The 13,279-nt window shown below is 35.5% G+C and overlaps 11 protein-coding genes, 1 non-coding gene and 1 pseudogene across 13 annotated transcripts, besides 3 other annotated features; 10 read left to right on the top strand and 3 right to left on the bottom strand.

The window, feature by feature from the left end:
- Nucleotides 1-5,615: part of a mobile genetic element that runs on past the window's edge.
- On the bottom strand, nucleotides 881-1,309 carry TVAGG3_0057810 (uncharacterized protein; the record flags this gene model as incomplete). The annotated part of the gene is made up of 1 exon (XM_001582481.2): nucleotides 881-1,309. One exon carries the CDS (start codon nucleotides 1,307-1,309, stop codon nucleotides 881-883), a length of 429 nt encoding a protein of 142 aa, XP_001582531.2.
- TVAGG3_0057820 lies at nucleotides 1,355-1,613 on the top strand (annotated as a pseudogene). Its single transcript has one exon. A coding segment is annotated over exon 1 (259 nt).
- TVAGG3_0057830 (uncharacterized protein) lies at nucleotides 1,929-2,492 on the top strand (the record flags this gene model as incomplete). The annotated part of the gene is made up of 1 exon (XM_051221305.1): nucleotides 1,929-2,492. One exon carries the CDS (start codon nucleotides 1,929-1,931, stop codon nucleotides 2,490-2,492), a length of 564 nt encoding a protein of 187 aa, XP_051106291.1.
- On the top strand, nucleotides 2,543-3,109 carry TVAGG3_0057840 (HNH endonuclease family; the record flags this gene model as incomplete). The annotated part of the gene is made up of 1 exon (XM_051221306.1): nucleotides 2,543-3,109. The coding sequence occupies one exon, from the start codon at nucleotides 2,543-2,545 to the stop codon at nucleotides 3,107-3,109; it is 567 nt and encodes a 188-aa protein (XP_051106292.1).
- TVAGG3_0057850 (HNH endonuclease family) lies at nucleotides 3,680-4,093 on the bottom strand (the record flags this gene model as incomplete). The annotated part of the gene is made up of 1 exon (XM_051221307.1): nucleotides 3,680-4,093. One exon carries the CDS (start codon nucleotides 4,091-4,093, stop codon nucleotides 3,680-3,682), a length of 414 nt encoding a protein of 137 aa, XP_051106293.1.
- On the bottom strand, nucleotides 4,123-4,384 carry TVAGG3_0057860 (uncharacterized protein; the record flags this gene model as incomplete). Its single annotated transcript, XM_051221308.1, has 1 exon — nucleotides 4,123-4,384. A coding segment is annotated over one exon (262 nt), but the record flags the coding sequence as incomplete, so codon positions are not given.
- Nucleotides 5,616-6,049: 434 nt separating the features above from the next.
- Nucleotides 6,050-7,012, top strand: TVAGG3_0057870 (hydrolase activity, acting on acid anhydrides; the record flags this gene model as incomplete). Its single annotated transcript, XM_051221309.1, has 1 exon — nucleotides 6,050-7,012. The coding sequence occupies one exon, from the start codon at nucleotides 6,050-6,052 to the stop codon at nucleotides 7,010-7,012; it is 963 nt and encodes a 320-aa protein (XP_051106295.1).
- A 1,600-nt stretch (nucleotides 7,013-8,612) lies between these two features.
- On the top strand, nucleotides 8,613-8,849 carry TVAGG3_0057880 (uncharacterized protein; the record flags this gene model as incomplete). The annotated part of the gene is made up of 1 exon (XM_001310785.1): nucleotides 8,613-8,849. The coding sequence occupies one exon, from the start codon at nucleotides 8,613-8,615 to the stop codon at nucleotides 8,847-8,849; it is 237 nt and encodes a 78-aa protein (XP_001310786.1).
- Nucleotides 8,850-9,012: 163 nt separating this feature from the next.
- On the top strand, nucleotides 9,013-9,333 carry TVAGG3_0057890 (uncharacterized protein; the record flags this gene model as incomplete). Its single annotated transcript, XM_001310784.1, has 1 exon — nucleotides 9,013-9,333. One exon carries the CDS (start codon nucleotides 9,013-9,015, stop codon nucleotides 9,331-9,333), a length of 321 nt encoding a protein of 106 aa, XP_001310785.1.
- Nucleotides 9,334-9,915: 582 nt separating this feature from the next.
- Nucleotides 9,916-10,935: a mobile genetic element.
- Nucleotides 10,936-10,964: 29 nt separating this feature from the next.
- Nucleotides 10,965-11,029: a mobile genetic element.
- Nucleotides 11,030-11,110: 81 nt separating this feature from the next.
- Nucleotides 11,111-11,497, top strand: TVAGG3_0057920 (uncharacterized protein; the record flags this gene model as incomplete). Its single annotated transcript, XM_051221310.1, has 1 exon — nucleotides 11,111-11,497. The coding sequence occupies one exon, from the start codon at nucleotides 11,111-11,113 to the stop codon at nucleotides 11,495-11,497; it is 387 nt and encodes a 128-aa protein (XP_051106296.1).
- Nucleotides 11,498-11,644: 147 nt separating this feature from the next.
- TVAGG3_0057930 lies at nucleotides 11,645-11,727 on the top strand. The gene has a single exon. It is a non-coding gene; the product is annotated as a tRNA-Tyr (tRNA).
- A 253-nt stretch (nucleotides 11,728-11,980) lies between these two features.
- Nucleotides 11,981-12,440, top strand: TVAGG3_0057940 (uncharacterized protein; the record flags this gene model as incomplete). The annotated part of the gene is made up of 1 exon (XM_001310782.1): nucleotides 11,984-12,178. One exon carries the CDS (start codon nucleotides 11,984-11,986, stop codon nucleotides 12,176-12,178), a length of 195 nt encoding a protein of 64 aa, XP_001310783.1.
- Nucleotides 12,441-12,678: 238 nt separating this feature from the next.
- TVAGG3_0057950 (NAC domain family) lies at nucleotides 12,679-13,146 on the top strand (the record flags this gene model as incomplete). Its single annotated transcript, XM_001310781.2, has 1 exon — nucleotides 12,704-13,120. One exon carries the CDS (start codon nucleotides 12,704-12,706, stop codon nucleotides 13,118-13,120), a length of 417 nt encoding a protein of 138 aa, XP_001310782.1.
- Nucleotides 13,147-13,279: the final 133 nt, after the last annotated feature.

Genomic DNA, 13,279 nt, shown 5'->3' on the forward strand with positions numbered 1-13,279 from the left:
AATAGTTGCTGGTTTACAGTTGTAATAGTAACTGTTCCACTAGCTTCTACTGCCTTCGTTATCATAGTGAATGGTTCATTCCATGGAACAAATTTATTTGTCGGTGGATTTGAATCTGAAGCAAATGCAACTTTAAGAGTTGGATTGAAAGCAATGATATCATTTACAGATATAGATGTGCATTGTAAGGCGTCGCTACTGAACTTTACTTTAAGCTGAATATTTCCTGCAAAAGCTGGAATAAATCGAATAGCTTCTAATGGAAGGAATCTTCTAACAGGAATTCTTAAACGAAGCTTAAAATCAAATGATTTTCCTGCTGTAATTGGACCACTAACAATTTGTCCTGTTCTGTATGTTCCGAATGACTCCATACATCTTCATGTCGAGTCTTTGAGAAAACATCTACTTTCTTTATTTGTTCGGTAGTTTGTGAGTTTGAAGTTATATATGCTTCTTCTCTTGCGTTGTCTTGAGAATATACGATACGACCATTTGCAAGGATTTGATATCCAGCAACTGCATAGAAAGCGTCATCGAAACCAATCCAAAATCCTGGTGGGTTTGTTTTATTGGAACCTGAACCAATTTCTTTATCTACAATAAATTGACCTTCCATTTTATACGTAATGAATGTATTGTAAAGGTCCAACATATTTTCACCAGGAGGTGAGAGATTGAATGTTACCCATGTGTTATCTTTAGCAGTTCCAGGTTGTGATGGAATCTTTGCGTCAGAATATTTTCTATTAGTGTCACCAATTTGAACTGCATTGTCTATGATATCGAAATATGAGCGAATCTGATGAATATGCTCTGCTGGAGTAAATTCGTTTAGCTGTTCGTTCTGCATGTATTTACTTCAGATAAAAATATCTATTTACTTCATTATTCTCACTCTTCTTCTTGGCATTCGTGGTGGAAGTTGTTTCTTGACATTTTCAATGAACTGTACATTCTCTTTTGTCTCAACTTCTTTCACTGGCGGGTCAGGATTCTTTGACTCGGTTTGTTTTTCAATGAAATTCACGAACTTTGCAATAAGCTCTTGGTTCGTTATTGAAAGTACATCTGGCTTCTTTTCTTCTGGTTCTATTGACTTTTCAGTTTGAATAGAAGGCTTAACATGGGCTTCGCCCTCGGTGCCATGCACCTTAATGTTGTCGCTTTCTGCATTCGCTAATGGAACCTTTCTTTTTCTTACGTATATTTTACCATCTTTACTCTGACTTACGTAATAGAAAGGATGTTGTATTCCTCTTGCGTCATTTAATATAATAGACTCTCGCTCTGATTTTGACAAGCTCATTTTACATCGGTTAAAGTTTTAATTTTGTTTTTTATCTGCAGTCAAATGACTCAGACAAGCCCTACGGACAAGACCCAAGGGGTCATAGATGTTGAAGCATTGAAGAAAGAAATTCGTGAGCAAATTTTATCCGAACTGAAGGAACAAAAACAAGAACAAAAGCCAGAGAGACCAAAGAGAAAACTTAGTGAAAAACAACTTGCTGCATTAGCTGCTGGAAGACAAAGAACCCAAGACTACTGGCGAAAAAGCTAGAGAAGAAGCTGAAGCAAAAGCTAAAGAAGCTGAAGCAAAGAAAGAGTAAATGGTTTATTTTTATCGAATTAAATGTATAGACAAATACCTTTATCTGTTGCGTTCAGTAGTGAAAACCCTGACGTCAAAATAAAGGGGAACAGAGTAACGTTTAAGTTTCCAACAGACTGAATTGTGAACATAAATGAAGAGAAGTACATTGGCATAACATATGTATATAACACGTGCTTTCAGAAAGGTTGACTTTATACTTCAAGTCGAGATAGAAAATGACGAACAGTCTTTAAGCGCCCAAAACATTCACATATACAAATACTTTAAAGACGATACAACATTGTTGCAATGTATGATTTCATTTAATGAGATGTTCGAGAAAAAGTTCAACATTGAAGTACAAACTTTACAGCCTTTACGTGAGTTTCTTGCACAACTGAAAGAAGAAGGTAGTCAGCCACAACTTATAGACTTTCATTATGAATTTAATGAAAATGAAGATGGAACACATGACTGTCAGTTTGTTGTATTCTCACCATTCAATGAAGTCGCTAAAGAGAAAGAAAATCCATTACGTATAAGATTTCAAATCTCTGAACCAAGTGATGATTTCAAAAATGTTTTCAATTATGATGCAATGCTTCCGAGGAAAAATGAATTTTCAAAGATTGTAACACCTGGCATTTGGGATAGAAAGCAAGCTATATTATATTCAAACTTAAGTAAGGGAGTTGAAAATGAGTTCATTGGTCATACAAGAACTTCACCACTTCCTAACCCTAAATACTATAAATTAACTGGCTTCAATCGTGAGTTTTGGATAGACATGTTCTCCACTCATGACCATAACTGCCCAGTGTTCTTACCTCCAGACCATAAGGACTGTCTCTACATTGAAGCACAACTCTTAAACTCTACCATCGCAGTATTGTAAAATCTACGCTAGTTTTATTTTTTTCTGAAAATTTTATTTGAGTGAAAGGCATGGAAGGTGAAGGACATTGGCAAACACTCGAACATGACAATGACTATGAAATCTTTTCAGAGTACCCTTATCCAATTAGACGTATAAGCAATAAAAGAGTTGTTAGTGAGTTTGACCAAGGAGATGGTTATATTTGTGTAAATTTAAACAAACACAAGCTGATGAAACATAGAATAGTTGCAGAAACTTTCATTCCGAACCCTGAAGGACTTCGTGAAGTAGACCATATAAACAGAGACAGAGGAGACTTTCATATCTCGAACTTAAGATGGACGACAAGAAGAGAAAACATGAGAAATATTTCTGGTTCAAATGGCTATTGGTTTGACATTGTTGACTCTCTTCCTGAAGACGCTGTTGAAATTATACAATACTCATATCACACGTTAGAGAACTACTACTATGTCCCAAGTGAAGATGCCTTTTACTATTTCATGGGAACTCAATACAGACAAATGAATGTCTTAAGACAGTATAACAAAGATTATATAAACATTACAGATGTAGAAGGAAGAAGAACAAAGCTGTCTATTGCAAAGTTTAAGAGAGACAATGGTTATACATAAATGACAAAAATATATGACCTCATGGGCTTCGCCCTTGCCGCTAGCGGCTTATTTTTATCACGAATGACCTCATTGCTGACAAAAATAAATGACCTCAGAACTTCAACTTACGAATAAAGCTTGTTTTAGTCGTTATTGAGAAGTTAAACTTTTCCTCAAATGCAGGTGTAGCAGACTTACATAAGTCAAATCCAATCTCTTGACCATCATGAAGTGCTTTGTAAAGTTTCATTAAACTGAACTCAGAGTCTTTGTCATATGTTCCAACAGGTATGTGAATGTTCTTATCTTCATTGTAATAGCATTGTATAGCTTCAGGAAACATTTCATTTGCTGTTAAAGCAAGGACGTCTTGTTTGACACCTTTGCAACGTGCATGGAATGCAACTTCATTTAAATCGTTAGTGAGTAAGTCTATGTAGGTCTTCTTTCCACAAAATATTGACTTGTATGCTAAACTTTGTTTTCCAGGTGTTATTTCTGCGAAGTCAGTGTCTATGTTATACAGTAATGTTAGTCATGAATGTTTGTCCTAAGTGTTGGCGTTAGTGTTGAAAAATAATGTTTGTCCTACATGAAGCCGTACAAGCGTTTGAATTTGTTTATGAATAAAATTACACTCTTGTTTTCTGTATCTATCATACAAACATAAGCAGCACCTGTTTTTGTAAAGTTTATATGAAGTTTTCGATAGTTAGGACCTGTATAATAATAGAATGCGTCTTCATTCTCAACATAGTAGTAGAACTCAAACGAATGCTTACCATAATCTGTTATTTCAACAGCTTCGTCAGATATTTCATCAACGAACTCATAAACTATATCGCCATACTTGCTTTTATTTCTATTGTTTTCAGATCTAGAACACCAACGAAGGTTTGAGATTCTGTTGTCCGTTCTATCATGATTTATATGGTCTATTTCTTTCAAATTGTTTGGATTTTCAATCCACTGTTCTGCAATAATTCTATGCTTTAAATGCATTTTGTTGTTTAAACTAAGCACAATATAACCATAATTATTTAAGCATTCACTCATAATATGTTTGTCTTTCTTTCGACGAATAGTAAAAGGATATGTCGTACAAATCTCATAATCTTCATGATTTCTCAATGTTTCCCATTGAGTTTGTTCCCCACTAACGTTCTCATTGACGTCTTCAATATCTTCTTCCTCACTGAACTCGTCAATATTTTCACTAGCTCCTTCTGTAATGTTTTCATCGGCATTGTCATTGACTTCTTCTGTAATGTTAGATGTTGTTGTTTCGCTCATGTTCTTTCACTAATGTTAAAAAGTTATGTTGTACGAATTTTGAACAGAATTTAGAGCAGTTATGAAACAATGAAGTACTTTTACGCTATTGAAAGGAACTATGAGAGTGAAGTACATGACAGCAATGACAAAAGGAACTAATATCAAACCTAATGAAATCGCTCACGAGGACATAGAGCTTAACAAGTATTTTGTGGAGTATCTTATAAGTGAAGAGTATGTAAGACCTTACTTCATGTTTGACAGCATGAATGAGGATGTTATTTCATGGTTAAAGAATATAAGCAATGTTTTCGGTAAGTACGTCATAGATGACAAAGGTCTTGTTGTATTTTATGAGACAGCAATACGAACACAGGAACTAATGGATATTATGCACTCAACAGCAAAGAAAGGATTTAGTACTATTGGCATGAATGAACATTGCAGGAATGTCATATACAACCTATGCTCACGAAAGCCTTACACAAAAGCAATACAAATGATAGAACATAAGCGTCTAAGGTCAGCAAATGAAATCATTACTGTCAGTGGTTATGAAAGAACTGTTAGCAAAGATGAGTGGAAACATTTATTCATATTAAGGAAGGACGTTGCTGAACTAGTTAAACCTGTTGCACAAACATTGTTTCAGATAAGACCAGCAATGACTAAGAACCCTTTGACCTTAGTCAATGAGACCATAGAGGTTGAAGATAATGACATGAAAGAACTAGGAATGAATGAGAGAAGTTGTGAAGGATGTTTGAGTCAAAACACATAGTTCTTCAGAGCTGTTAAGAAACTTAGTAAAGAACGACAGAAATATTTTATAGAGAAGTATTGCAAAGGATGTGTAAATGAATTGCTTGAAATAGAACTTAGAGACACTTTCACACTAAAGGACTTGAGGAAAAATAAGTACATGAGTGAAGAAGGTATTGACATAGCTAGTGTTATAAATGACTTAAGAAGATGTGTTGTCGTTATTGACGGAGCACGTATGACATATCTAGTGAAAGATTATGATGGAATACGAGACACAACAACACTTGTGTCAGTAGATAGCAAGGAATTCAATAAGCTCATGAAGAGTGTTTATGTAGGACGTATTGAAGAGAAGGATGTGAACGCACTGATGATTTATGAAGCGGGTCAGAACAAGAACTATCTTATGAAGTCAGGTATGAGATTCTTTGACGAAAGAGATGACATTTACAGCTATTTCAGAGGATATGAGTATGAGGTACTGAATGAATAGATGAAAGCATTATTGAAGGATATTTGAAACATGTTCATGATGTCATATGTAATGAGGATGAAGAGCTTTATGAGTATGTTTTGAACTGGTTCGCCTACATCGTTCAAAATCCTTGTGGAAAGACTGGAACAGTACTTTTGTTAATAGGAAAGCAAGGAACTGGTAAGAATGTACTTAGTAATGTTCTATGCGAGCTCATTAGCAAGTACGCCAACAATAATATAACGGCAATAGAGAATGTGGTTGGTAGATTCAATGCTGCTATTGAGAACATGAAGCTCATCGTATGCAATGAACTAAGCTCATGCGATACGTCTAAGGTCATGAACCACGACGCACTAAAGTCAATAGTAACAGAGACTCAGTTGGACTTAAATCAGAAGTGTCAGCCAGTAAGAAAGATAGAGAATGTTTGTAATATCATCATGATATCTAACAACTTCAACTCAGTAAAGATTGACAAAGACGACAGAAGATTTGTTGTCATTGACGTAAGCAGCAGATACAAAGGAAATTACGAATATTTCTCAAATCTCATTGAAAGCTTTAATGAAGAGTTTTATTCAAACTTACTGACGTACTTCATGAAGAAAGATTTAAGTGAATTTGATGTAAGGAAGATACCATTCACCAGGGCTAAACAAGAACTCATCGAAATGAACAAAACACCTTACCAAATGTTTTATGAGGAGTTCTATGAAAAGTTTGTATCCGGATGGAATTGTACAGAGTGCTACAGAAGATATAAAGAATTTGCGAAGGAGAATGAATTCTTTGCATGTAGTTCAAATGTATTTAGTGGCAAGATGAGAGAATTTGTGAAGAGAAGTAGAAAGCGAGACGGTTCTGCAAGAAGTTATATTTACGAAGCAAGTATGATATTAGAAGGTTGTGGAAAGAAAGAAACAGTGAATTATGAGGAAGTGCTTGAAAAATTCATGGAGTACATGGGAAGCAATATAACATACAACAAAGACATATACAGTGAGTTTAAGTACTACTGTGAACAGCATGAGGTTGAACTAATGAGTAAAGGAGACTTTGAAACGCTTATGAAAGACAGTAAGGAGGTCGTTCATGAGAACAGTATTGAAATAGTTCATGAGAACAGTGAGGAGGTCATACATGAATGCAATGATGAAATAGTTCACGATGTCGTTCGTGAAGAAGCCATTGCAACAAAGAATGATATAAAGGATTTCATAGAACTTAACAAGGAGGAGTTTAAAGAAGGCTATGAAGTGAAAAGATGTGAAGAAGATTTCTTGGCGTATTTGAAGAAAAAGAGACTAAAGCCAATGGCTCAAAATAAGTTTCAATCGATGTTTGAAAAGAAACGTTTGAGCTATGGTGGTGTAAGAAGCACATATTACTTTGTTAAGAAGTGAGGACATTTACTTTTTGTCGTTAGTGTTGGAGTTTGTGTTGGAGTTTGTGTTTGTCATTTGTGCTGAAGTTAGTACTTGTCGTTAGTGTTGGAGTTTGTGTTGGAGTTTGTGTTTGTTGTTAGTGTTTGTCATTTGTGCTGAAGTTAGTACTTGTCGTTAGTGTTGGAGTTTGTGTTGGAGTTTGTGTTTGTTGTTAGTGTTTGTCATTTGTGCTGAAGTTAGTACTTGTCGTTAGTGTTGGAGTTAGTACTTGTCGTTAGTGTTGGAGTTTGTGTTGGAGTTTGTGTTGGAGTTTGTGTTTGTCATTTGTGCTGAAGTTAGTACTTGTCGTTAGTGTTGGAGTTTGTGTTGGAGTTTGTGCTGAAGTTAGTACTTGTTGTTAGTGTTTGTCATTTGTGCTGAAGTTAGTACTTGTCGTTAGTGTTGGAGTTTGTGTTGGAGTTTGTGTTGGAGTTTGTGTTTGTTGTTAGTGTTTGTCATTTGTGCTGAAGTTAGTACTTGTCGTTAGTGTTGGAGTTTGTGTTTGTTGTTAGTGTTTGTCATTTGTGCTGAAGTTAGTACTTGTCGTTAGTGTTGGAGTTTGTGCTGAAGTTAGTACTTGTCGTTAGTGTTGGAGTTTGTGTTTGTTGTTAGTGTTTGTGTTTGTTGTTAGTGTTTGTCATTTGTGCTGAAGTTAGTACTTGTCGTTAGTGTTGGAGTTTGTGTTGGAGTTTGTGTTTGTTGTTAGTGTTTGTCATTTGTGCTGAAGTTAGTACTTGTCGTTTGTGTTGGAGTTTGTGTTTGTCATTTGTGCTGAAGTTTGTGTTGGAGTTTGTGTTTGTTGTTAGTGTTTGTCATTTGTGCTGAAGTTAGTACTTGTCGTTAGTGTTGGAGTTTGTGTTTGTTGTTAGTGTTTGTCATTTGTGTTGGAGTTTGTGTTGGAGTTTGTGTTGGAGTTTGTGCTGAAGTTAGTACTTGTCGTTAGTGTTGGAGTTTGTGTTTGTTGTTAGTGTTTGTGTTTGTTGTTAGTGTTTGTCATTTGTGCTGAAGTTAGTACTTGTCGTTAGTGTTGGAGTTTGTGTTGGAGTTTGTGTTGGAGTTTGTGTTGGAGTTTGTGTTTGTTGTTAGTGTTTGTCATTTGTGCTGAAGTTAGTACTTGTCGTTAGTGTTGGAGTTTGTGTTTGTTGTTAGTGTTTGTCATTTGTGTTGGAGTTTGTGTTGGAGTTTGTGTTTGTCATTTGTGTTGGAGTTTGTGTTGGAGTTTGTGTTGGAGTTTGTGTTTGTCATTTGTGCTGAAGTTAGTACTTGTCGTTAGTGTTGGAGTTTGTGTTTGTTGTTAGTGAGAGAATAAATTAAATCATGAACTTTGCCACACTCTGTCCCTAGTTCCTCAAAATCCTTGACAACGTTGCTTAGAAATTTTGGTTCAAAACCTCATCTGATTTTAATCTGTTATGCTACCTGTTAAGTTTCGCGAGATTATAAATGTCATGGAGTTATATAAAAAGGAGGGACAGCTAGGGACACTGGAAGTACTTGTAAGGCTATCTGTTAAGATTGCATGAAATACTAAAAAGTCATGAAATCCATTATCGCTGTGCTAGCTTCACCTTAGAGTAAAATGACAAATAAAGTCACTGAAGCAATGAAACAAAAGTTTTTGGTAGAATACATTAAATCAGGAACTATTCCAGAAGGTTTTTACATTCATACTATGAAGGATGGTAGAGTTCAGTTTAGAAAGATAAAGCAACCATTAGATAGAGAAGGTATATTAAGGAAGATTAAACTTCATGAGGACAACATTGCTGAACTTAAGAAGAAGTTAGAAGAGTTGGAGAAAGGAAGAGAGTTATAAAGCAATGAATTCAACAGGGTAGAAAAGAGGTTAGAAATCGGGTTAGATCTAACCTTCTACCCTAAATTTATTTTTGTGCTATGTTTTCATACGTGTGAGGGTGGTGATATCATTAATTTTTAAGTTTATTTTTTATTTTATTTTTTATTTTATTTTTATATAAATGACGAAAACTATTGAGATAACAAACTACAACGGTCATGAGTTCAAGAATTTGTTCTTCGTTCCTCGTGAAAATACATTCTATCAGATACGAGGGAGAAAGGGTAAAGTTAGTTTGAGCGTTTATGACTACAAGCATAATGGAAAGTTTATACAAGCATATGATACAAACGGTAAGCGTGTTTCATTAGTTTTGTCAAAACTTACAGGTATAAACTATGACAGTGATTTTGACCTATATGAAGAAGAAAGTGAGTCAGAAGATTATGAGCTGTTATATGAAGCACAGCAATGGGAGGAGTTGCAATACTTTTGTAAGTGAGAACGTTTCTTTTTTACATTAGTGAAGTCGTTTGTGAAAATGTTAGTGAAGTGAAGTGGTTGGCGGCTTTGTAAATATTTAAGGTTAGGTTAGTGTTGTCGTTTGTGTTGCAAAATATACGTTAACGGTTTCGTAAAGTGTCAAATTCACATATCAAGGGTAAGGAGGCGCGCAGTGCCGCCGTACCCTTGATATGTATACTAACTCACAGCAACAACTCTCTGCCAACACCCAGACACAACGCCAGCTCTGTGCCAACACTCCCCCACAACGCCAGCTCTCTGCCAACACTCATCTTCAACGCCAGCTCTCTGCCAACACCTCGGCACAGCAACAACTCTCTGCCAACACTCCCCCACAGCAACAGCTCTCTGCCAATACTCAGCCTCGGCCTCACCCATCTGTGTCTATTCCCCTTAAGCGCGGGAGACCCAAAGTTAATGTACCAAAAGATCTTAAGGTAACTATTAGAAACCTAATTGAGCAGCATGGCCATCTTGGAATAATCTCCGCCTATAACCAAATAAATAAAGATATCGAATATGCCAAATCTCATTTTGAGGCATTTTTGGACATGAAGACGGGTATTGTTCCACAGCCAACGCCTACCCAAGCATGGTTCTCCGCTATTGAACGTTTTAAGCCCCTGAATCAAATTTCTTCCACAATTCCTTCCGGACTTATGATTGAAGAGTCTCCATTATCATTTCCATCTGAGCTGAGGAACATTAAATATCTTACAAACCCTCTTCCACATCCCCCTCAAGACATATGGTAGAAAGAGCTTTTAGAGAGCTAGGCTTGGCACGTCCAAGGGGACCCTATCGGCCAAAAGGAAAGACAAGATACTTAGCTGCCTTTCCTAACCAAATATGGCACGTTGATATCCACTTTCTTGGCAAAAAGAGAAGTCAGATTCTTTATGCTGTGATTGATGACTGCACAAGGCTCATCATAGAATGGCAGCATCTTTCGTCAAAACATGCTAGCCAAACAGTGAAAGTAATTAAGAGAGCAATAGCCCGTTATGGACCACCACATACAATTTGGTCCGATAATGGCGGCGAGAATAAAGGCGAGTTCCTAAAGGCTATGAGGGTTCGGGGGATCAATAATGTATATATTGTCCCCCATTGCCCATACCAAAATGGGAAAATCGAGCGCTTGTGGCCTAACATAGAGAGCAGAGAGTTGTCATGGGCAAAGATTCAACAATGGGTTGAGTACTATAATGCTAAACCTCATCTAGCATTACCAACTCATTATGTGAATGGAAAACAAATTCACTATAGCCCATCTGAAATGTGGAAGAAACTTCCAATTTGGAAGAGGGGAATGCCGGCAAAATGGATTGTGGATGGAGTCTCTCAAGATTTTCTTCCAGGTTCACTTATGGCCAATGAGATGCCAGAGCTCCAAGGAATCGAAGAATATGAATGGGAAAAAGAAGGCGAGGAAGTTGAAGAAGAAGAAAATAAGGCGAATCCGGTTGAAATAGAAGAAGATAGTAATGAAGAAGAAGAATACGAAGTAAATTATGAAGAAGAATATCAAGAAGATTATGAAGACCCTTATGAAGAAGATTATGATGATTCATTTTAATATTACGAATAAAATGTCACTTTTTCCTATTTTTGACATGTAAAGTTGTCACTTTTTTCTATCAAACTGTTTTTATCGTTTTCGTATATAACATTTCGAAGGAGAATTACAGATAGCAGAAGATGCTTCAATTGAAAAGACAAAGATTTATGTTTATGCCATCGACGAAGATGGATTGAAATCAGCTGAGAAACCATTCGATTTGGAAATAGTTGCAAAGGTAAGCAAAAAAGAAGAAGAGGAAGAACAAAAATCGAATGGTGCTGGAAAGGGTAAAGGAGGATTAATTGCAGGTATTGTAGTTGGTATTTTGATTGTAATTATTATTGTTATTGTCGTAGTGGTTATATTAATAAAGAAGAAAGGACAAAGCAACAATGATAATGATTCTGAAGAACAGGAAGAAAAATTGCCAGAAGAGGCAGAAACTATGACAACTAATACAAATGTCGAAACAACTACTGTTGACAATCCTCTTTTCACAGGTAATAAGTCGGATGAAGATCTTTTTGACATCAATGAAAGTGATAACGAGGCTGATGAAATTAATGTCCAATTTTAATTTTGCGGGTTGGTAATTAAGTTTTAAAAACGAATTTTTAATTAATTTTTTAATTTATTTTTAAAATGAAACAATATTTATTATTAAATACTCGGGAGAAATTGAGAATTTATATCAATAATTAAATTGTTATTAAGAAAGTGTAAACCGACCATAGCTCAGTTGGAAGAGCATGGGACTGTAGAATTGTGGTTATCCCGGGGTCACTGGTTCGAATCCGGTTGGTCGGATTAATTTTTCCATTCTCAATTTCTTTTTAATATAGGCATGTGCTAAACATCATATTAGACTTCAACAACTGAACTGCAACTGCTAACAAGATGATTTTTTTAATCCTGTGTTTTAAATTTTAATAAAATTTAGTAAATAATCATCTAAACTTATGTTTCTTAAATTTATATTCATCAAATCCCAGTTATACTTAGATTCAAAGAAGGAAAATTAATAAATGGAGAAATGAAATAAAAAAAAATTGACAATTTTCCTATGTCAGAGGTACCAGAAGAAGAACAAATTTCGGTTGCTCAGTTACAAGCATTAGTTAATATGCAATTGGCTCAGTTTGATGCAATGACTCAGTCAATTAATTCAACCTTAGATAGCTTTGAATCAAAAATAGACGAACTCCAAAATCGAGCCGACTTCCTCAAAAAACAAAATGCTGAAAAATGTAAAAAATAATCTCCCAGGATATTCTATACTCCACGGAATTTTTTAACTTACTGTAATAATTTATATTAATTTGTTTAAATTGTTATAAAACAATATTTATTTAATAATCATTTTTACTTTAAAATCAAGGTGCATTTCGTTAGCCATTCAAATCTCTCATTTACTTTTGTTTTTTTTAAATATTTTCATCTTGATTAAGGAATATTGACATACCAAGTGTGAAAATAAATTTTACCAAAGCAGAATTTAACTTATTAGCTTTATTCATCAGTTCAATTACTAATAAATTTTATTTCGATTTGTTTACCTGAATTTGATATTGTATTATTTGAAATCAAAACTCTTATTAGATGAATATCATAATTTAAGAATTACCGATGCGATCTTCCAAACAAATTCGAATTGTTAGAAATCCAAAATAACATGAATTCAATTTAACTGTAAAATTTGAATTCTCTATAAATAAGCATCATTTTTTATAAAAATAAGTAAAATTTGTGAGGACCAAACGGTTTTTCGTGGTCTTACGCGAAAATGTCCGGAAAGGGTGTTGGCATGAGAGTTGGTGGCAAGGGTTCATGGCGCAGGAAGGCCAAGAAGGCCCCAACAGGCAGCCAGGAGGCTGATAAGCTTTGGCTCGCTGCTCAGCGCCAGGGTTGCCGCGATATTGGTGGAATCGATGGTGCTTCTATCATCATGGCCACAAAGGAAACAGGTCTTTCATTCACAAAGCCAGAGCTCGCTATTGATATGCGCGCTAATACCTACGTCCTCCGTGGAAAGCCAGAGGAGAAGCCAATTGCTGAACTTCTTACAGAACTTATCCAGGGCATGGCTTCTAACCTTGCCAAGGCTAACAAAGACGAGAAGAAGGACGAACTCGGCAATGTCGAGAATGTCGATTTCTCAAAGCCAGAAGAGGAGAAGCAGGAGGAAAAGAAGGAAGAATAAAGCACATTTTCTGACTCTTACTTAAGTAATTACTTTTTTAATTTTTTTCTTTTTAATTTTTCAAATAATTTTTTTCTTCTTTTAAAGGCTTAATTCCTTTGAGATGCAACTAATTACTAGTGTAATTCTGTGCTCCCAAAGAAAACTTCCTTACTAGAT

Source organism: Trichomonas vaginalis, chromosome IV (genome assembly GCF_026262505.1).
Source record: "Trichomonas vaginalis G3 chromosome IV, whole genome shotgun sequence".
NCBI lineage: Eukaryota > Parabasalia > Trichomonadida > Trichomonadidae > Trichomonas > Trichomonas vaginalis.